This window comes from Phytophthora infestans, genomic scaffold, assembly GCF_000142945.1.
Source record: "Phytophthora infestans T30-4 supercont1.10 genomic scaffold, whole genome shotgun sequence".
NCBI lineage: Eukaryota > Oomycota > Peronosporomycetes > Peronosporales > Peronosporaceae > Phytophthora > Phytophthora infestans.
The window spans coordinates 3,155,819-3,177,974 of NW_003303749.1; the positions used below are offsets into that span (position 1 = coordinate 3,155,819).

Genomic DNA, 22,156 nt, shown 5'->3' on the forward strand with positions numbered 1-22,156 from the left:
ACGCGTCATTAAATCCTATTCAAAATCATTAAACTATTCCATCCACCGTTTTTTTTCTGCCGCATTCGAGTATCAGATCTCCATGAGCGTCTCGGGGCCGCTCTACCGCCGCACGCCGCGGCTCTTCAATCGCAACAAGCCGGGAGAGTGGAGTCTGGTCTGGTGCGAGCTCGTCCTGGAGCGAGGCGAGCTGCTCGTGTCACTGGACCGCGATGGCCGAAGCCGCATCTCCTCCATCCCCGTCAAAGAGTGCGAACTGGCGCACGTCCGAAGTGACGGTCGCGACTGCATCGAACTGACCATCAACCGAGGCAAGAAGGAGACGTTCTCATCCCACGAATCCAGCCACGACGTGGATTGGTGGTAGGCTTCTGCGTTAAACAACACCTTATTTTTTCTTAGCGATTACTTTTTTAAAATAATCTTTATTTTTTTATTATAGGATGACGACGTTGATTGCAGTGAAAAGAGACCTGGAACGTGGTGTAAAGCCCCAGATCTCACTAGTGACACCTCCGATATCAGGGCCAACGACCAGACCCAAGCACATGCGCCGTCCATCGTCGCAATTGAGTCTGAATCTGAACTTGGCGGCTAATGCAGCGGTAGGTGCGACCTTGAGTGGACGACCGACATTAAGACGACGCAAGCCGGCACTGGCCACATGTGAGACGCTGTTCGAGCGCTTCACCATCTACGAGACGCCGTCAACGTACTACGTCGTGTGCTCAGACCGTCACTACTCTCGCTTCCGGATGCTCGAACTGAATCGGATGGTGGATCAACCCAAGAAGTTGCGTGAAGTGCTGGAGGAGGATAAAAGAATCTACGACTGGGAGCAGATGGAAGCTCAACTACAGGCCTTGGCGGAGCTGGCCAGAGTGCGAGGCACGGGAAACCTCGTGAGGGCGTTCACGGCTGTGGCGATTGTTGGATGCATCCGATTCCTGCGTGGCTACTACTTCATCTTCGTCACGCAGCGACGCAAGATTGGCAACATCGGCGGCAACTCGATCTACGGCATTTCAGCCACACAACAGCTCAATTTGAGTCCCCCAGAAGAAGACCAAAGCCCGTGGAACCGACTCAATCGATGGTTTAATCCCAGTCCAGAAGAAGAAGCTGAAGCGCGGTACCTTGGACTCTTTCACTTCTTAGATCTCACCAAGGATTTCTACTTCAGTTACTCGTACGGCATCACGCACACACTACAGCACAACATGACTACGGAACACTCGGAGCCAGCGGAGATGTTCACGTGGAATTACTATTTGACTCAAGAACTGCGAACCTGTTTGAGTGGCGGAGCAGCAGCTGATCTAGTCGTGCCGCTTGTATTGGGCTGCTATGAACAGCGTAAATGCTCAGTGTTTGGACGTCTCGTGAGCATCGTATTGCTCGCCCGTCGTTCCCGACACTTTGCCGGCACTCGCTACTTGAAACGCGGTGTGGCTGACACTGGCAAAGCAGCTAACGACGTCGAAACGGAGCAGATCATCGAGGACGAGAGCATGGGACCCGGTAAATTTAGCTCGTTTGTGCAGCATCGTGGGTCCATTCCAGTGTTTTGGTCGCAGGAGACATCTGCTACACTCCCAAAGCCGCCTATTGTGCTGAACCGTGTTGATCCGACGTACACAGCGACTCAGAAACACTTTGCGGACCTGTTCTCGCGCTATGGCTCGCCTATTGTAGCACTCAATCTCGTCAAGCAGTCGGAGAAGAAAGAGCGTGAAGTTATCGTCGGCAACGAGTACATGAACGCAGTGGAATATCTCAACAGCTTCATGCCTGCAAGGCATCGTGTGCGCTACGTGGCATTGGATTACTCGCGACTGTCAGGTCCTAAGCAGAAGGGTCTTAACGTGCTGCATTCACTGGATAAAGTGGCAGTCTGGGCTCTCACACAGACGGGGCTCTTTTGCAGTGCCCCCAAGCGACAGATTAGCCAGAACGGCAATCGACGCACGGCTCAGACTTTCTCTCCGAGTCCTCCATCGGAGCCGTGGGATGCATTCATCTCGTCAAGTAACCTGCAACCAATGGGAGAGAATAGTGACGAACTAGCGTCTACGGAGCCGCCACCATCGCCCACTATCACGAGAAACTCTGGCGATTGGCTGGAACAACGAGGTATCCTGCGAACAAACTGTATCGACTGTCTGGATCGCACGAACGTGAGTCAGTTTAGCGTTGGCATGCGAGCACTGGGCCAACAACTTTACGTGATGGGTATCAAGAACACGCCTCTCTTGGAAAGTCGATCGCAGCTGGTTCTGGTTTTGATGAAGCTTTATTCTCTCATGGGCGATGCTATCTCGATGCAATACGGTGGCTCTGAAGCCCACAAGAACGTGAAGAACAGCGCCGCACGAGAAAACGTCAAGCACCGCGAACTCCTCACGTCGATTCGACGGTACTACAGCAACTCGTTCACCGATACAGCCAAGCAGGATGCCATCAACATATTCCTTGGTCACTTTGTCCCTAGTGAGGACTCGCCTCCGTTGTGGGAATTAGATTCCGACTACTATCTCCACAACTTTGAGGTGCGGAATGGCATGGCTGCGTGCGAGAATGTGCGACGCAACATTGCTTTCCATGCGGACAATAAGCGCAAGGCGTTCGGCGATCTCTATGGGATAGCACCAATGCAGTTATCGTGCTGCTCGTCGTCGGAACTCTTGGACGATGTTAGTGAAGGGACCAGTGACAGCGACGACAATGAACCTTCGACTGAACGTGTCGTGGCCTTGGCAGTACGAGATCAGTCGAAGCGTGACGCCTACATCCGCGAGTGCAGAAGAGTCCTGGATGACTGGTGGAAGGAACCGCTGGAATGCTTTGAACGACCAAAGTATTGTCTGCCTCCAGTGGAGGAGAAGGCCTCTTGTGTGTGTGACCAGATTGCTCGCAAGGGGAGCAAAAATAATCTCTACACTGGCTCGACTGAAGCTGCCAAGCCAGCTGGTGCTGGAAACCGGAAAGCGTCACCTCGAACTCCATATTCGGATGACTTCTTGCACATGTATCATCCGGAAGAACTGACAACGTTTGACAAGGTGCTGGGGTACAAGTTCATGCTTCCGATGGAGATCTCGGACGAGGTGAATGAAAAGGACAAGCGTCGGTCTGAGAGTGCTGTTGTAGCCCATTTGACGTCTGCTCCGTCGTCATCGTCGATATCTGGATTAGCTCGTGTTGATGAGGAAAACCTCTCGGACTATGACTCAAGTCGGCAAGGACTGACGAAGAAAGAGAACCGGTCCCATCGCAGTATGAGCGCTCCTGACATCGGTGAAGAAGTTGGCTATTCGCCTCAGTCTACACGCAGAGGTCGTGATAGTGGGCATGAGTGCAAGAGTGGTCATCAAGAGGATCATACCAGTATAAGTGGATCGGAGTCACGTCGGGCCTCTCGAGCAGCGTTAGCGGAAGCCATCAACAAGTACGGAGGACATGGATCTGCGACATTGAAGGCGGTTGTGAAGCGTAAAGATGACCAGATCAGCATCGACGACTATGTGCTGAGCCGAGGGTACGTTCTTCTGCTTAAGTATTGATAGCCCAGGCCATTAAGTGATGCGTTTGTTGTGTGGTAGACGTCGCAAATTCGTCGGTGATTGCTCTACACCTGCGCCAGACCCTATCTACCAACAGTATGATAGAAGGCTTCCTGTATTTTCGCTGGTATGCTCTGTACTGAGTCGTTCTGAATGATGCAGATACGTGCTAGGAAAGGACTCACCACAAATATGGGAAACTGACAACGAGAGTGTGAAGATGTACTTCGAGACATACATGCGCGATAATCGCATCAGTCCGGACGATGCTCGGAGTCTTCGTGAGGCTCAAGCACGTGCTGGTGCTACATTCAAACTGCAAGTTGGTTCGTACACAGGTCTAGAGCAAAGCGTGAAAGCTCGCGTCTTAGTATCAAAGAAGCTGAAAACCGAGCCCGAAGACCGAAAGTTCGTTCGAAGCTTGATAGGAATACGTGATGTACATCTTGGCTAACGTATGCCCATTGTTGTTGTAGGATGTTCGAAGACACTTTGGATCTTAAGAAACTTGTGAAAATTGGAGAAGCATCTGTTCCTGCTGAGAGCTTGGAGCTGTACAAGACTTTCTTCGACGAGGAGCTACCCAGTGTGGAGATCTACCAGCCAGCGAAGGAAGCTAAGGAGTTCAAGCCTTCAGTGCCTGAGTCTGACGATCTATCGCGTCCAGTCCCCAAACGATGCACCTCAGCCACCGCGCTGTCGTCCAAACTCGCACAGAGCATCCAACGACTATCTGTCAAGAAGACACGCACGCGGTTCAGCAATGGAGACCTCATTTCTGTCGGTCCACTGTTTAAGATGGACGGAGGGAAAGATCGAGACTTCATCATCTTCAACGAAGCTGCTGCGGAGAATTCTTTCGGCGAAGTGACTCGCAACGAGACGGAGCTGTCGTTCTACTCCAAGTAACCTCAGCTTTCAGGTTCGTTTGCAACAGTAACTCAACTCTTCATAATAATACTCTTGTATATTTTACAATTGCTGACTCAGGCCGCTGGCTGAGCGAGTGTCCGTGATTCCTTCACGTCTTCATCGTCGATATCGATCGCGTGCTCTTCTGCTTCGTCTAGGAGCTTGTGTGTGAGCGCGTTTTCTTTCTGATGCTTGGCTTTCTTTCGCTTCCATCTGGTAGGAGAAGACAGGAAACCTGAGCTACTTCGATGGCTGCTGCAACTGCTACTCCCCGCGGACTCGAGTCGTTGGCTCTTGGAGTGATTCCGTAGTGGGCTTTTATGCCACACACGTTGACGCTGTCTGTCATGACTAAGCCGTCGATCGCTTCCAGTTCCTGACGGCACGTGCCTTTGACCGCGTAAACGACATGCACAGGTGTTTACTTCTGCCACTTCGGTGCCGCTACTGGTGCCTGACGAGTGGTGTCCGGGATTTGAAAACGTCGATGTCAAGTGTGAAAATAGTCGCGAGCGTCCCGAGCTCTTGGACTTGGGGCTTGTGTGGGGCGTAGCCGGTTTGGGTTGCTGAGCAAAGTGTTCGTCGTCGGACTCGGTGCCTGTGGTTTCTTCCAGCATAGCCAATGGCTGACAGAAGTTGATGTTGCCGTCGTCGAAGAAATACACCGCGTCGCCGTTCTCGAATCCTCGTTCGTGACGAATGTGATGCAAGAAGCCAGCGTCCATGAGTGCCCGACCGAGTCGCAAGCCCTCGCCTCGAGATTCCGTGACGGCCAGATCTTCCATCCTTTCGACCAGGAACTCGCCGGTGAAGCACTTTTCCGACGAAACCATTCGGCACCCGACGCTCGTCCTCTCAAAGTCGTCGCTTAAATCTTGAGCCAAAACTGATAGCAGTTCTTCTTGGATGCTTTCCAGCGTGCGAACAATTTGTGGCATCGTTGGTCGGGCATTTGGGTTACTATGCCATGCGCGGGTAATAATTCCTCGAAGTTTCGACGGGAAAATCTCGTCGGGATTATTAGGATCCATGTCTTCTAACGGCGGCCGACAACCGTTAAGAACACCTTCAAACACGAGCAGGGGGTTCGTGACGGAGTACTTTTCTCGGTCCGGGTATAAGATATCCCAGAAAGTGATAGCTAGAGAGTACACATCGGCAGCTTCACCATAACTGGCTAGACCAGTACGACACCCGATCATCTCGGGTGCCATGTAACTCACTGTACCTGTCACGGTCATTTTGATCTGTGGAGGAGCTGGAATACTCCTGTTCGGGCCGGGAGAGTCACTGGATGCTACAGTTCCAACTGAAGTCAGAGGCTCGTCAGATTTACTACTGTCAATGTTGCCAGGTAGCTCTCGTGGTAGCCGTCGGGAGTCGCCGAAGTCTGTAAGTTTGACGTTATTTTCCTTATCCACGAGAAAGTTGGCAGGCTTGATGTCTCGGTGTAAGAACGGCGGCGTAAAGCTGTGGATATAGGCAACCGCACGCGCGCAATCGAGCATATAACAAATGTTAAGCAGCATTTGTTGCCGATCAAGAACATCCGTGTCCTCAACCTCAGCTCCAAGGTCGAAAAGATGTCGTGTGACACGACGACGACTGCGTGACTTGGCTTGGGCGTAAAGAATGTCTTCCAAAGACCCTTGACACAGCTCCGACACAAGGCAAATAGTAGGAGGACATACACACATCCCGTAGAACTTGACAATGTTCGGATGAGACAGTGACGCACAGAGTGCTGCTTCGTGGGAGAACTCCGCGACGACTTCCTCCGTAAATCGAAAGGGAGTGTAAACTTTTACAGCTACAGGTTTACGTTGCTGAAGTCGTCCACTGAACACGGCAGCACTCGAGCCGGCACCGATTTTACGTCGTAGTTCGAGATGAGCGAAGTCGATAACGAAATCCTTGTGCATCTCGATAAGGAGATGAATTCTGTTGGACGAAATGGTCTCATCCAATTGAGCGGGTCCAGATTGACGGCCTGCGTGTTGTAATGCACACGCTCGTTGGCCCAATCCTCGCCAATATTCAGTATCTGCACGCAGCAGACTCCAGATAAATAGCGGACTTAGCGACCCCCACGTTAGCACAATATAAGACAGTGCTGAGTATCCAGGGGAGTCTGGATAATAGTGCTGGACAAGAACACTGATGATCGTAAACACATGATACGTGATAATGTACGCGCCGTGAATGCGCAGAGACGTCGGGCTTGCTCGACCTGCCGGTGGGCTGATAAAGCACACGTAGATCACGAAAATCAAGATCGTCGGGCGGAACAAGAGCCTAACGAAAAAGAAGACCATCGTTTCATTTGGTACGAAGTGGTTGAGCAGCCACACGACGGGCACAGTGTACGAAGCGAGCAGGACCGCCTTGATCACTGCGCGGCGAAGAGCAGGAACCGACACGCTTTTCTGACACAGATATATCAGCGCGAGAACAAAGACGAATTGTCGACCGGCATAGATGATCTCGCTGTCGAGGTACGGGAACTTGGTCGTGTACAGCTTGGCGTGCAGTGCGATTGCGAAGAAGACCGAATAGCCACCCGTGACAACCGCGAGGATCCACAACAGCGGCTCAAATGCTGGCAGAATGACTTTGCATGTGGCTTGGGCATCTCCCTTGAAGGCGACAAGGCGGTTCCAGCGTAGATAAATGAGCAACAGGAGGCAGAACGAGCACAAGATGCTGTAGCCAACCAGGGTGATGATTTGACTCAATCGCACCCGGTCCAAAACCACCACCGTCGCCATTCCCAACAACGACAATAAGCTGGTGGGATGTTAGGGAGGCAATAACGCCCAGCTCACGGAAAAAAAAAAATCGGGAAGAAATTGAAATGATAGCGTTTGACTGAAGCTCGAGTAACGGAGACAGATTTTGGTAAGTCGATCTGTATAGTGCTGTCCAGTGTTTCTTGGACAGCTCGGGCTGAGTTGGTCGGACGACGTTAACGCTGGTTGCTGTTTCGTGAGAGATTTCGAGACTGGCCCCCCCTTCGCGAACGAGGTTTCGCGGAGTGAAGAATGCCGGTAAACGCCACGAGAATAGACTCCTCTCTGCATCCCAGTCCCGCCAATTCTTCTATATTCCGACCTTGTACTGGCGAGAGTCCCAGCCTGAGACGCGGGAAGAAGGCTGGTTACGCTGGATATGAGCGTAGTAACTGAGGATATTCAACGTCACTCCGTCGACTATGAACTTCCTAATGCATCTGATAAGACCGATAACAGCATGTGCTGCAGGCTGCAAGGAGGTTTCACTAGTGCAGGAGGCCACTGGTGGCAGGCTTTGAGTCAACACAGTGGCAGCTCGTCGCCAATCTTTCGGCTTCCCTTTGAGTTTGCACCTACGAACACAAAAGAATTTCACCCACCCACGAAAAGCGTATCATGGTGCCGTTAAAGGACCAGAACGTGAGCCTTTGTCGGAGCGGACAAGTCAACGTCGTGAAAGAATCCGTGACACGCCAGGAAGCCCCTGAACATGACGAATGGGAAGCTGAAAATGGCACGGTTCCTGTCAAGCTATTTCGTGGGATCACGGCCGCAACTTTAATGCAGGAACAAACATGGACAGATTCAGGAATCAAGTGTCGACAAAGGTTAACGGCCACGATAAAAATGCGACCGATACTGACCTGTTGACCGTTTCCCAAACTTAATGCCAGTTTGAAGACGACTTTTTGGGCCACACAAGAAGCTCTGCAGTGATAAGACCGTCACAATCATGGTGACGCCGTAGCTTTGTGCAAATGCTGATGCTTGAAGGAAGAGAATGTTTGAAATGGAGATTTCGGTCGCGAAACACACAAAAGAATAGTGAATTACTTATGGTAAATCCGACTAATTGAAGAAAGCAGCAGCGAGGATGGAGGCCACGCCCATAGCGACGTAGCTGAGAGGATGAGCCGACACGGCGCTGGAGCTGCCGGTCGTGGTGTCCGACGTGGAGTCCTTGCTGGATGCAGACTTGGACGATTTCTTCTTGGCACTCTTCTTGGTGCACTGAAGACCTTCCCAGCCTTCCTCGCACTCACACACCGAGTCGGAACACGTGCCCTTACCGTTGCAAGCCTTGTCCGACGTAGCGTCACACTCCGAGCACTGGTCGCCCGTCGTGCCGGCAGCACACTCACACTCCTGAGTCTCAAGGTTGCACAAACCCGTAGCGCACTGGCCCGGCAGTTGGCACTTGTTGGAGTCGATGTTGTCGCAGGAGTCGCCGCTGTAGCCGATGTTACAACGGCACGTGTAGTTGAGCGAACCGATAGTGTCCGGGACGCACGTTCCCTGACCGGCGCAAAGCAGCGTCGAGTTGCTCGTTGCGTTCGTGCTGAGGCAGTTCGAGATTAGAGCCGAAGCCGTCGACAGGTCGTCGGCCAGGTCGTTGGCGTCTTCGTCACCGAAAAGCACCTCGAGGGCGCTCGTGTCGAAGTCGACGCAACCGTAGATAGCGTCGATAGTCTCGCCGTTCGAGTCCTTGGCGCCGGCCACACAGATGACGCCCGCGGCTGAGCCCGAGCTGCTGTTGGTGGTGCCGGTCACGCACTTCTCGGCGGGTTTGTACGTGCAGACACTGCTGATCTGGTTGTACGGACTCGCCCAAGACGAGAAGGTGGGGCACAGACCCGGGTACTGCCCCGAGCACACGTCCGAGTCCTGTTCCTTGGGCAGACACTGTTTGACCGTGTCGGTACCGGCACGCGTGGTCTGTAGAGCCACGCACTGGTATCCGTCCGCCTTGCAGTCCTCGGTCTCCTCACAGATACCCGGACGCTCCTTGTCCTCCTTACTTCCCTTCGCCGCAACCTGCTGGCTCAACGCCAAGAGCGCCACAACGCTCGCGAATTTCCACGCCTGCATTATTGAGCTGAAGCTGTATAGAGTCCTATGCCGAGAGGAGCAAAAGGGAGAATGGACACGGCGAAAGACCAAGCTCGCGAGCATTGGTGGGCGATAGGACGAGGGCACAGCTCCCGCGTGGCAACCGGCTGGATTGTCCAAAGCTCTACAATCAAGCCACAAAGCGCAAAGCACGACAAACCTGGCGCCATGGCGCTGAAGTGTAAGTGCCGAGCATGTGTCAGAATTTACATGTTTCGTATCATTCGGCGCGGTACTGACGTCAATCGAACAGCAATTTAGTCAAACCTCTAAGCGATTTATATTCTATGATTCCTTTTTTCAAGATGCTAGAATAGTCAAAGGTACCTGTGAAATTCAATCTAAAACCTCACAAAAAGCGACACGAGATGGACGACACAGATGGGATGGCCAGACATTTCGGTTCACGATCCAACGCTTCTACATGGTGAAGCCTTGCCCATTGAAGTGTCTTTGCAATGATAACTGGAGCACCAGCCAGCGTAGATATATGGACCAATTGGTCAGCTCTGCGTGGGCAGGAACGAAGGCTCGGACGACAGCTCCATTTCGACCACGTGCCGTTGCGGGATGTATGTGACGCGGTGCGCACGACCCTCCTGAGCATGATCATAGATCCAGTCCAGTAGCGCCTTTGTGAAATTCAAACAAACGATGGGGCTCTAAAACGCTCAGTTCAAAGGTAAACGAGACGTTAGTTGCGGGCATCAGCTCAGCTCTGCGGACTCTACAACGTCGACTAGTTGAGCATGTCTCCGCTAGCATAACGCGACAACGTACCCAATGTTGTCGGCAGAAGCTCGGGATGTCAGTGACTCGAAAGCTCTGCAGTTTACGCACTTGGAAATCGTCGCTGCGAAACGCACAGACGATCTTGGGCGTACCCACTAGGAACGACTGGATCCAGAATGCTAACAACTTGAAGCGTTCAAAGACGAGCTGGTCTTTCTCGCGCTGTAGCAGTCGAAAAGTCTTGAGCTCAACGTACTCACGCTCATTGTGACCCTTGTCTTCGTAGCAATCGATCTCAGCTGCAACAACCAGGCGCTTGTCACCCAGCGCCATGGCCGAGATGCTGCAAAACTCCTCGTCCTCGTTCACTTTCCGCTCTTCGTCATCTTGTTTCGGATGAGTCGCGTAGATCTCAAAGCGACGTCCAGCAAAAGCCCCACGGCGTTGATTCTCGTGTGGATTGCGGTTGCTGTCGATGTCCTCCTGTGTCCTTCGCACATCCAAATACACGCAACCGGCACGCTTCTCAACTTCAAATGTCCAGGCATTCTTGCTGTTGTACGGTGTCTGTAACAACAGAGAAACTTGAGCTAAGAAATGATCCTGTAACATCAAAAAGGGTCGACACACGCACCCCCATGATCTTGTTCAGGTTGTTTCGATACGTGACGAAGTGCGCCTTCTCTCGATCTTTACTATCACCTTGGAAATGTTCCAGCGCTGCCAATAATGGAGCGATAGGTGCAGGTGGTGCTGTCGGATTAGCTTCATCCTTAGCAGTGTATTCCTCGAATCCGTCGAGTAAATTGGCTCCAATCTGAACCATTTGAGTATGATATATCAGCAATTTATTTGCATTCCCCACTGCCAATGTCATTTGCTTCACCTCTGCTTGCTTGTACATCGACTGATCACCATTTTAACTATCAATTATTTGCCAAAAATGAAGTTTAGTGCAGCAGTGACGCACCAGATTCGACCGATCAAAGCGTATATCGTTGTCGGCGTATTTACTGAAGTAAGCGATCTCGCGGGGCTGCACGTGACACATTAGAGCTCATGATCGCGACCTATTATTGACAAGCAAGCGACGAAACCTTTGACAATGACACTCGCTCCTGTCGCGATAGCTCGTGCACTCGAGGCACAGCAAAGCGTTTAGAGCTTAGAGAACGAGACGATCGGAATTCCCGTGCGTCGTGAGGAGGCCGACGCTGTTGGCGGCCGCCATCAACACCGCGATCGTCCCGGCGTCGCTTCTCGGTCATAATTGCGTCACAAGTTTTTATTTCTTAATTTTGTGGTACAGCATTTCTAAACACAAATGGCTACATTAGCAAACATGATCCAAGAGAGGCACATGTCCAAACTTATTACGCACCGTCGCTCTTGGCCGCAGTAGCGATGACCATTGACTTCATTTTCCTTTTCCCGCAGCGCAACACTGCAGGTTGCGACACATTTATGACTTAGCACTAGGAAACGGCACTACCGGACACTTCCTACCTTTTACCCTGACTTGACTAAGCTCAATCTCATCCTTCATATCTCGACAATGTCACTGGAAGAAGGAATGTGCGGCTGGCATTCTTCTAGTAGCAAGTAAACTCATTGGTGTGCTTCAAGCGATTGAAACTGCTGTCCGGATCGAATACAATGTTAACTGACCTAATGTTATTTGATTGTTATGTGTGTCGCTGTCCGGATCGAAAAACTTATACGTTTACATGCAAGTTGCTGTCCGTATCGAATAATTCACTCGAGTTGCGTGTTAGTCTTAAGGACATCGACGCAACGTTCCAACTGCCAGGCCTGTCGTCATACACTGCGCCTGTTTAGCAAGTGAAGACGTGTGTCTCTGTAAGAAAACCTATTTACGATTTTTGATAGAGTTCGGTAGCTGACTGGTGACGGGTCTTTAGCTGACGAGAAGCTTTTGTCTAAGGTTGCCAAAGCCTTAACCTGCTCTCGACACTAGGGATCTGGACCCAAATTCTCGGCTTAAAACGATCGTCTACCGTCCTAACCAGCTACGCACCACTTTTCATTTTATCTTCCAATTGACTTTTTGTAATTGATCAAGACCGGTAACCCCCTCAGTCTATATAAATTTGGAGCTAGTCCCCGTCTCGTGGTCATGGATCACCTACTTTGGGCTGAGATTCTACTTCTGATCGGCTACGCACTCATGTGTCTACTGGATCTCCTACTAATTGTTTACCTCAGAGTGAACCGTCGAGAAGCTTTCAAAGGAGACCCCCACGCTAGTCGGAAAGTCATTCTACCGGCGTTCGAGCCTCTGCTTTGGCTACTCGCGGGTGTAACAGGAATCTACGTCGTATTTTTCAGCGTTGCGCTCCAGATCGATCTGTACAGAGTCGAGTTCCCGCCTCTGGATCGAGAGTTCTTTTACTGCGGCCGCATGTTCGTCTTTACCTTCGTTCTCGTGTTCCTGTGTCAAAAGAGCGTCTCGCTTCCTGCACTTCGGGGTTCCGTCATCAAAGCGTTGCTGCTGTCGTGCAATACCTTACCAGTGGTAGCGTTATTCATCATATATGCACCACAGCGGGTAATGTTAATATTTTACATCAAGCTCGTCACACGACCGCTGATGCTTCTTTTCGTAGTATACGTGTGTATGGCTCGTCCTCCGGCAGGTCGAGCCAACGCTTGTGTACTACGCAAACACGGCTGGTTCATCATCATGTATCATGTGATTCTTGTCTTCTACAGCGTCTTCCAGCAGTTCAAACCGGACTCGATATGGTATCCCGTGTCGGGTTATATCATTCTTTGCTGGAGCGCCATGTGTCCACTCATGATATGGAAAATACTACGTGCCGACACGGAGTACTGGCGAGGAATGGGGAAGCGAGTCTTTTCGCTTCAAAACGTGGCGCATCACTCCCTACCAAGGCCACACTTGCAGACTGTGCACGAGGGAATCTCATCGCATGGAATCCACATTCTCATTGAAACACATCGAGATTATTTAATCGATTTCGCACATTTGGAGCTCAAGAAAAAAGTTCGGGCTGACAGCGATGTAGCCATGTTTAGTGGACTATTACGCTCGAAGCAAGATGTGGCGGTGAAAGTGTACACGCTTCAGCATTTTAATGAAGAAGTGGTAGGGGAATTCTCACATGAAGCAGCTTTGTGTGCAGCATTGAGACATCCCAATATCGTCGAGTTCTTTGGGTTGTGTGTCTGTCCTCCCACCGTTTGTCTCGTTTCCGAGCTCTGCCAATACACGCTTAAAGATGTGCTCGCAGCAAGAGGAACTGTTCACGAAAGGAGACATATTTCTTGGTTTGGTCACAAGAACGAAGACGATCATGACAGTGTGGATCTGCAGCGTATGCAGTTAAATATCGCCTTCATGTTGGACTGCTCTCGTGCTGTAGCCTACGTGCACAGTTTCTCGCCACCAGTGTTACATCGTGACCTAAAGCCTGCCAGTTTCCTTCTCGATCAAGATTACACCGTAAAACTCTCAGATTTCAGTGATTCACGAAGACTACCGAGCGAAGTCTCGGTCTCTACAGCTAGTTTAAACAGCGGAGCTTCGACGTTACAACCCAAAATGACAGTGACAGGAACAGTAGAGTACATGGCGCCAGAGATGATCGACAGTCGTACTGGTATAGCAGCGTATGCAGAGGCTGCTGATGTGTACTCGTTGGCCATCACGTTCTGGGATATCCTTTACCCACATCGTGAGAAATACCCAGATACCAGTAACAACCACTTTCTCATCTTTGAAAGTGTGTTAAAGGGGTCTCGTCCACCGATCGAAGACGACGAGCCGATCAACGAAGATGTACCGTCCAGACTACTTGAGCTTATTACGAGTGCGTGGAGAAGTGACCCGCGTACTCGTCCGACAGCTCAGCAAGTGGTCAAGGAGCTTGAAAACATTCAAGAAACATTGCTAGCAACATTGGCGCAGGATATCCTCTCTGAAAACGGTGGTGTGGTGGAGACTTCAGCTAACATGTTCACTGGGGAGTATGCCGTTGAACGCATGGAGCAACTCCAAGTTATCGAGTCTAGAAGCGAAGGAATTCGTCTCGGTCGAGCACTTATGGACGCCGGGTTTCTGCATCACTTCGAACACTCGTGTGGGTTTCAAGATAGCAACACGAGTTATTATTTTCTCGACGATGACAACATCAACTTCTGTCAACCGCTGGCTATCTTGGAGGAGTCTGTCCGAGATTCGGATTACGCTCCTCGCTCTCCACAGAGCTCCCAGTTGCAATCGCCGACGACGAAGCTTCGCATGCGATCTCGTCTACTGTCTCACCTAACTTCGACGTTCAGTCGAAGTGTATCGGATGCCGATAGTAGGTTCCAAGGTGGACAGTGCTCGTGTCGCTTGCGTGGTCAGCTACAAGAGATCCCTCTGACCCCTTCAAGTGGTCGACATCGACGAAGACGACAGCGACAGCTTCGAAACAGCAGCAGCAACTACAGCAACGGGAGCATCTCCGTCATGGCTACAACACCACAAAGATGGCAACGTCGGCGAAAAAATGAGTCGGAGCATTCACTGCACAGCAAACTGCTCGATGAGGATCAAGACTTATGTATCATTGATATTGTGTGCGATGGCACAGACCTGTAGATTATCTAAACAAGTAAAATAGTTGAGAAAGGCAACACACTTTTGTTATTCTTCGCAGCGCATTCTTCAATTTCCTTTGCCGGATTTAGAAGCGGAAGGAACAGCATGGCGCTGAGCTTCCTGGACGAGAAAACGCGTGATCTCATGTCTGCGTCGTACGCTATACCAGATCTCGAGACGGCGGTGAAACAAGGTCAAGTTGTTGCGGTGAAGTTGAGGTTACTGTTACGCTGTACTTAACCTGAAGTCTGAGTTTGTAGTGATCTACAACAGCATCGACGCTCAAGCGAAAACAATCACGTTGTTTGTGGACGTGGCAAACGCGTCTTTCACTGCCGTCGATGATGGTACGAACGCTCTTGGGTGGAAGTTTGCTGTCGATGTTTGCTGAGTACTAAGGATTGCTTAGGACAAGGAATTCAGCCGGATGATCTTCACGAATACATCGGAGAATGCTACGGTACGGATCTTGAAGTGTAGACAAAACAATGTTGCGCTCATTCTTCCTTCATTGCTCCCTCTAGCCACTTCAAGAGTTCCAGTATCGAAGTGCAGTCGCAGAGAAGAGAAGCCACATAAGAAATATGGTTCTCGCGGTGCCTTTCTTCAGGAACTGACCACGCTTGCTGCTCATGTCGAGATTGAGAGTCGCGTTCAAGAGCACTGGACTTCGTATCGCAAAGTCTTCAAGGTCAGCCTTTCTCACTTGTATACGAGAACAACTGAGCGCTCAGCGTCTATCTGTGTCCACTTGTTTTTGATCTGTACAGGAAGGAGCCGTAGTCTTCAATGCTCGATCAAAAGAGCTACACAAGACAGCAGGGACAAAGGTTTCAGTGTCGAATCTGTTCGGGAAGCTCCCCGTGAGACGTAAAGATCTGACTCGGAACAGGAAGTATCGATTTCGAGTGGTCCAGAATATTCACAACTTCTGTGTGAGCATGTCGATGATCTGGCCGTCACTGTCCTTCGACATTCGCTATGAAGGTACGTAAAGAGAAAGTCACGATACAAGTTTCTCTTGCATTTCTAACTGCGTACTCTAAAGGTGAAGACGTTCGGCCGGTGAAGATCCCAGCAGCCACGTCGTGTCGCGAGCGATTTCTAGGACATTTCGGTCAACTACTTGGGAAAGACCTACAAGTATGTGGTGCTGGGATCAATACTGATAGCTATCTGACGTCTTTTTGTCTCTGTAGTACGTGGATTTCTCGTCGAAGGCGTTTCTATTCTCGATTCGCGGATACTTCGCTTTCGTCCCATGTGCATTGGGAGGATTGGGGCAAGGGATCAAACAAGCTAAAAGCTACTACCAGTTTGCGTTCCTTGAGAACGAGTGGGTGGAAGAATGTCACCGAACATGCTCCCGAGTGATAACTGACGCTGCACTCGAGATTCTATCAGGTATACTTGATACGACCACTGGGTTGGCATCGTAACATTAACGATTTGTATTGCAGCCGTCCCAATTTTCGTCCTGAAAGTTGCAGCTTTAAGCAACCACTACGACATATCTCGAGTTGGGAAAAAGAACGAAGTTTTGTTCAAGGATCCCGAACAGCTTCACCAGTTTCTCTTTGAATTCGTCGAGGTAAGATATCTTGATTTCATATGCTCGGCGTGTGATAACGATAAACTAACGAAAGGAACACAGAGCTTGGCTGCTGAATACTTCAACCAGGTAAGTAACAACGTGATTTTGTTTCGAAATTCGGTGTTTTGCTCACAAGTTCGAGTTGTTCAGGCTCCTAAGTCCGATTTCCAAAACCTGGATGACACTGAAGAAATTCACGAGGTGCCAGAGCTGAATGAAGGTACCGAACTCACTGTTGGTTCACAGGCCTGGATAAACGAGGGCATACGCAGAACAAGTCAGGAAGATTCTTACGCCCAGTTAGATCATCAAATTTTGGACTGTGGCACTAAAGCTGAAAGCGACGAGCACCTAGAAAGTTACTCGAGGTGGTCCAGCGCATTTGAAGAGCACGACATTTTGGTTGAGCAGAACTACTTCGAACGGTCTCGATGTCACGCTTGCGGGCATGTCAGTGATGCCAGGTATTTGCACTCTGGTGTAATATTGTTTTAATAAGTTGTCGACTAACCTGTTAGTGAGCTGAGTAGCATTGTTCAGACAGATAATGTCAGCAACATGGATGTCTGGGTTGATTCCGACACTGCAAGCTATGCGGTCACAGCATCAGATGACTCTAAATGCGATGAATTCGCTGTTTACGGCCTTGATCGAGAAAATACCGCTGTGGCTGATACAGAGCCTTGCCTGGAAGATATATTCTTCGCTAGCAGGTCTCATCCACCATTGATGAAGCAAAAAGTATTTGCAGGCATTGAGGAACGCTGCGAGGTTGTAAACCAGTCAACTGTCTTGTGAGAAACATCAATTATCGTACTAATTCTATGAAGCAGGCCTCCGAAGCTGTTGCGCCATGGTTGAGCAGTAAACCCGATTCATACGACTGTGTCAACGCGATGTTGGCCTTGTGTCAAGACGAGCACCACTATGAAGACTGTCACCACGAAAAAATCTTCGGTGAACAAGAAACCTCCGTACAAATCGGCGAGAGTCCACGTTGTCCTGAAAGCGAAGTTCAACCATCACACGATACGCCCGTGATTGCTGCTCCAAGCACCAACTCGAGTTATTTCGCGATGGCTACAGTTGAGCGGCACGCTAACAGCTTCTTAAAGCATTGGATTGACTCCAAGAGAACCCCCGTCGACCACTTCGCGGATGCTCTTCGAATCGACAACGTTCATGTGTTGAAAGGCAATCGACGGATCAAAATCAGCAAATCTACCCTCGCAAAGCTGCAGGTGATTCGTCAAGTCGATCGCAAGTTCGTTCTCGTTCAAGCAGATACTCCTCAAGGCAAATTGGTGCTTTGCATCGACCAACATGCAGCAGACGAACGTGTGCGATTGGAGCAGCTGGAGGAAGAAATGTTCGGTCATGATGGAAGTCTACGTCGGGTGGACATCCAGGAACATGAACCGCCGATAGTCTTACGAGTGAATTTCAAGGAGCGTGAAGTACTGAGCCAGTATGATGATCTCATCCGAAGTTGGGGATTTGACTTTGAGCTCACTGTCTCGGAGCCAGAATCGGTCTTTTGTGTGCGCACAGAACATGAACCGGATGACAGGAATCGTGTGCTCTTGTACGCCACCCCAAAGGTGGAGAAGAGAGCTGCAAATGCTGATGACTTTCGGGAATTTATCCAGGTTTTGGCTAACGCGGGGGAGACGTATCAGCATTCGCAGATTCGCCCTCCAGTGATCACGAGACTTTTGCATTCCCGTGCTTGCCGCAGCGCGATCATGTTTGGAGACCACTTAAGTCTTGGTCAGTGTAGAGACTTGATCGAAGATCTGAAGAACTGTCAGCTTCCTTTCCAATGTGCTCACGGTAGGCCTTCAGTTGTGCCGCTTGCCGAAATTCACAATGAGTAGTTGATATCGGTAATTTGAATTGAAAAGCTCAGTTAAAATGAATCTAACTTTTTTTTTAGTAATTGTCAGTATTGCGCTAACGTTTTGGATTCTCGAGAGCATTGCTTATCCTACGAAACTGCAAAAGAGACAAGCGTAGTAAGCGTAGGATTTCATACAGAATGGCAAAGTTGAATTCGTACCATGTCGTTGGACGATGGCAATTGGCCTCCAAACATTTGGTGGGGAGACGGCTGAGATCGACGCTGAAGAATATCCCGTGGATGGGAATACGCTGTCACACAGTTTATATACGAGCGATAAGTGAGCAAGGACTATGTAGTGCAGACTGAAGTATTAGATACGCGTACCTCCTCCACCCGAACGCCTCAGATGTGACGTGTGATCTTCGCTTTCCTCGACTTCATCTTCGTCATCTTCGTCATCATCTTCTTCGTCTTCTTCGTCGGAAAATGCATTGCTCGTATTTATGGCCTCGATGGCACTTAGAATACGCTCGCGTTGTATTCGATCATTGATGCCAAAGTCGTTGATCAAGTCACTCTCCGTTAGCTCGAGTAGCATCTCACCGTCGCACTGCTTTTGTTGGAAGCGAAGCTGTAGAAAGCAAACTAACGTCAATAAACTAGCTCTCATCAATATTGTTGCGTGTTGCTTTCTTACTACGACTTCTGGAACCCCAACATCCTCATGGAGCCACAGACAAACATTCTCAACATTCCACTCCTTGACCACTACAGCAAGATAGTTCGTTAGAAGAGGTTACTATCAGCAGTAAAAGGTTGTACCCTGAGCCAGCGTTAGCTGGTCATCATCTTCATCGTCATCCTCCTCGTCGTCCTCTTCGTCTTCGTTACCTTCGACATCTGCCTGGATAGTTGGTCGGAGTGTCGTCGTCGGACTAGCGCAATTAAAGTAAGACATCTGGATGATATACATTGAAGTTTACGTCTTACCTGGGTGCACTTGCTCGGGTTCCGGTATTCTGTCCTGGTTGATTCAAGATTCCGATGTTGTGGGTGGGTCCTGGGCTTGTTAGTTGGGACAGTGCCAGCTTTCGACGTGCCATTCTGTCCGCTGAGCTGTCTTCTATCGGTATCAACGTGATAATGTCAGTTTTCTTTAAGCATGAAGCTTCCTCATTGAATACGTACCTCTTGCTTTCGTGGTCTCACTCAAAGCCGGTCCAGTCACCCAAGGATCTGCTGTAACACGTCGAGTGTTTTGTTGGGATGTCAGCGTGGGTGTCGTGGCAGAAGGCGGTGGAGGGAACGGCGGAGGAGGTGGAATCTTGATAGGAGCTCTCGCTGCTGGCGATGGATTGCTAGCTGCTGGGGGTGCACCTAGCACGACCTTGCAATTCGTAGAGTGTGCTACAATCGCATCGGCAGGGAAGAGCTGGCAACATCGAATGCACTTGATTGGACGTTTAGAGCAGCGACCAGCGTGGGTGGTCAACGCAGACTGCGGCATCTGGAAGAATACAGACACTTCTGGTTAGCCATTTAGAGGATATTAACCGGAAGTTATGATCTTACGTTTTCGTTGCAATGCGAACACGACTTCATATTCGTTTTACACGAGCTCTCATGGCGCATTAAGTCACGAGAGATAACGACCATGTTACAGTGTTGACAACGCTTGGGTTTCCAGTCGCAGCTACGAGGCACAAACAAAAGAGTCACGTACCAAATAATAAAGAGAAAAACTAGTGGTTACGCACTTCTGCTCGTGGTCTTGAATCCTGCTTGCATCGATTTCGTCGTCACAGAACTTGCACTCCACCTACAAATATTTTGACAAGCATTAGCCACCTACACTGGTCTACACACCACGTTGAGGTGCTTACTTTTCCTGTTGGCGCTGATGCTGGAGAAGCTGAAGGAGAGGGAATTGGTTTACTTGCTTCTGCGATCGTTGAACGTGATGCAGGAGATGCCACGGGTGCAGATGTGTTTGAAGATTTCTTGGGGCAACGAGTTGCCAAATGGTTTGGGATTCCTCGCTGCAAAAACTTTCCCCCGCAGTCGTTTGGACAAGAAACTAATCTGCAGTCGCAGCTTTCGATATGCTCCTGTAACTCGGACATCTACGTTGATCCACTTGTGTTACAATGAGTTTGAATGGCTTCTATTGAATCGTAACTTACCTTTTGACGACGAAGACAATGCGGACACTGCTTGAGCACTTTATCGCAGTTGATCTCGTGCTCCAACAGGTCCAGACTCGGGACGTCGGCAGAGCAATGACGACATTTCTTAAGCGATCCCTCTAACTCTGTTACAGTGTCTGAAAGTGGCTGTACTGTACCAGGTGGCTCAGTCGCTCTGCGCTGAGCTGCACTGCACTTGAGCTCGTGAATTTCAAGATTAACCCATTGCAGTTGCTGCTTGCAGGAAGCACATTCTACAGTTCGTTTGGGACATTGCGATCTCTCATGTTCGATCTTAAAGTCTGAACGGATGGGAAGTCGACACAATCCACACAAAACATGCGAAACAGGAGCTGGCGTTGCAGGTAGCGAGGGGTCTTTTACAGGCACTTGCATTGGGCTCATAGTCGTCGAGGTGGTCGCACTCATTACTGCCTGAGCAGGGGCACGTTCATCTTCAGTCGAAGCTGTTCCAACGGGTGTGGATCGTCCGAAGATCTTGGCAAGTGGCGAAAGAGAAGGCGGAGGCTCGTCCTTTGTCGAAAGGCTGGAGATTGGAACCTGCAAGTCTTGCGTAGTATTTTGTCTTGGAGTTGACTGGGATAATGAGAGTGTCGACTGCGTTGGTTCAGGTCCAGTCGCACCAACCTCGAGCGTAAGAGTGCTACTCGGAGTTGGGATTGTTAGAGTTGCTTTACTATCATTCTTGAAATCATTTTCACTTGACAATGTAGGGCCTGGTGCCGCTGGTACGGCACCAGTCCTTGTCGTAGACTGAGGTGGAGTGTTCGAAGGTACCATCGGAGTCCTGCTTCCCACTGGAGTAGTCGGCAAGCTGGCAGGCGTCATCACTTTACTACCGAGTGTCTGCACCTTTGGATGGGATAATGTATCTCTTCCTGGTAGTGCGGATGAAGACGCTGATCGAGTCAGTGCTGGAGTGTGTGCTGTTAGAGCTGAAGAGAACCGCTGGTGGTTAGCTTTTGCTTCGGATACTGAGGACCCGATTCCAGTGTTCATCTGTGAAGGAACTGGAACGGGAGGTAGTTGCTGCTTCGTTTCTTTTCGTCGGTCTTCAACACGAGCTTTGGCAAGTTCAGCTTCTGCCAGAGCTCCTTTCGCTGTAGCTGCGAGGCCATCTTCTCGCTTAGTGCCTTCGTTTTCTCTTTTATGATTTGGTTCTGGGCTCTGCTGCTCGCTTAGATCAGGCACCGGTGACGTCGAGCTAGTTGGTACTGCAGGAGGAGGAGAGGACCGAACCAACGACTCGGTTGGAGGTGCTGAAGTCATGCTCGAGAGTTCTGCGGGCTCCACTGGCAGTGCACTGCGGACTCGTTCAGCTGACGTATCACCGCTCGTTGCTACTTCAAGCGAAGATGTCTTCCTACCCAAGTCTTCTTCAACCTTTTGTGACTGCTCTGTCGCAGCTACTGCGCCTGAACGGGTTATTGTTGGAGGAAGATGGAGAAGCGGTGGCGGTGGTGCTTGGTTCGCAGCGTAGGGTGATGGAGGCCAGTAGCCGTGATACGGAGATGGTGCCATGACCTGAACCTGTGGCTGCGTCTGCGCTTGAAGCTGTAGCTGCATTTTCTGAAACAAACTTTCCATCGTCGCTACGTACACGTTGGTTTGTTTCTCCAAAGCCACACTGACATCCTTAGCATTCGAATCGCTGTTAGTTGCTGGCGAGACTGTAGTTGCTGCGATAGATTTCGTTAGTGCAGCAACAGATAAATCAGTACTTGAGACGGTCTCCTCAAGACGCTTCAGCTTCTGCTCCACCTCAGTATTGCTG

General features: G+C 50.2%; 8 protein-coding genes across 8 annotated transcripts; 3 read left to right on the forward strand and 5 right to left on the reverse strand.

Annotated features, from left to right (window-relative positions):
• Positions 1-82: 82 nt before the first annotated feature.
• PITG_07247 (uncharacterized protein) lies at positions 83-4,472 on the forward strand (the record flags this gene model as incomplete). The annotated part of the gene is made up of 5 exons (XM_002905139.1): positions 83-363; positions 443-3,538; positions 3,603-3,659; positions 3,726-3,971; positions 4,040-4,472. 5 exons carry the CDS (start codon positions 83-85, stop codon positions 4,470-4,472), a joined length of 4,113 nt encoding a protein of 1,370 aa, XP_002905185.1.
• A 77-nt stretch (positions 4,473-4,549) lies between these two features.
• On the reverse strand, positions 4,550-7,467 carry PITG_07248 (protein kinase; the record flags this gene model as incomplete). The annotated part of the gene is made up of 1 exon (XM_002905140.1): positions 4,550-7,467. The coding sequence occupies one exon, from the start codon at positions 7,241-7,243 to the stop codon at positions 4,550-4,552; it is 2,694 nt and encodes an 897-aa protein (XP_002905186.1).
• An 826-nt stretch (positions 7,468-8,293) lies between these two features.
• PITG_07249 (uncharacterized protein) lies at positions 8,294-9,545 on the reverse strand (the record flags this gene model as incomplete). The annotated part of the gene is made up of 1 exon (XM_002905141.1): positions 8,294-9,545. One exon carries the CDS (start codon positions 9,353-9,355, stop codon positions 8,336-8,338), a length of 1,020 nt encoding a protein of 339 aa, XP_002905187.1.
• A 334-nt stretch (positions 9,546-9,879) lies between these two features.
• Positions 9,880-10,934, reverse strand: PITG_07250 (uncharacterized protein; the record flags this gene model as incomplete). Its single annotated transcript, XM_002905142.1, has 3 exons — positions 9,880-10,038; positions 10,145-10,675; positions 10,743-10,934. 3 exons carry the CDS (start codon positions 10,932-10,934, stop codon positions 9,880-9,882), a joined length of 882 nt encoding a protein of 293 aa, XP_002905188.1.
• A 1,311-nt stretch (positions 10,935-12,245) lies between these two features.
• On the forward strand, positions 12,246-14,738 carry PITG_07251 (protein kinase; the record flags this gene model as incomplete). The annotated part of the gene is made up of 1 exon (XM_002905143.1): positions 12,246-14,738. One exon carries the CDS (start codon positions 12,246-12,248, stop codon positions 14,736-14,738), a length of 2,493 nt encoding a protein of 830 aa, XP_002905189.1.
• Positions 14,739-14,843: 105 nt separating this feature from the next.
• Positions 14,844-15,733, forward strand: PITG_07252 (uncharacterized protein; the record flags this gene model as incomplete). The annotated part of the gene is made up of 5 exons (XM_002905144.1): positions 14,844-14,936; positions 14,992-15,085; positions 15,148-15,198; positions 15,263-15,429; positions 15,509-15,733. The coding sequence occupies 5 exons, from the start codon at positions 14,844-14,846 to the stop codon at positions 15,731-15,733; spliced, it is 630 nt and encodes a 209-aa protein (XP_002905190.1).
• Positions 15,734-18,545: 2,812 nt separating this feature from the next.
• Positions 18,546-18,845, reverse strand: PITG_07253 (uncharacterized protein; the record flags this gene model as incomplete). The annotated part of the gene is made up of 1 exon (XM_002905145.1): positions 18,546-18,845. One exon carries the CDS (start codon positions 18,843-18,845, stop codon positions 18,546-18,548), a length of 300 nt encoding a protein of 99 aa, XP_002905191.1.
• Positions 18,846-19,331: 486 nt separating this feature from the next.
• PITG_07254 (uncharacterized protein) lies at positions 19,332-20,298 on the reverse strand (the record flags this gene model as incomplete). Its single annotated transcript, XM_002905146.1, has 5 exons — positions 19,332-19,510; positions 19,553-19,682; positions 19,748-19,868; positions 19,933-19,994; positions 20,152-20,298. The coding sequence occupies 5 exons, from the start codon at positions 20,296-20,298 to the stop codon at positions 19,332-19,334; spliced, it is 639 nt and encodes a 212-aa protein (XP_002905192.1).
• Between the last annotated feature and the right edge of the window lie 1,858 nt (positions 20,299-22,156).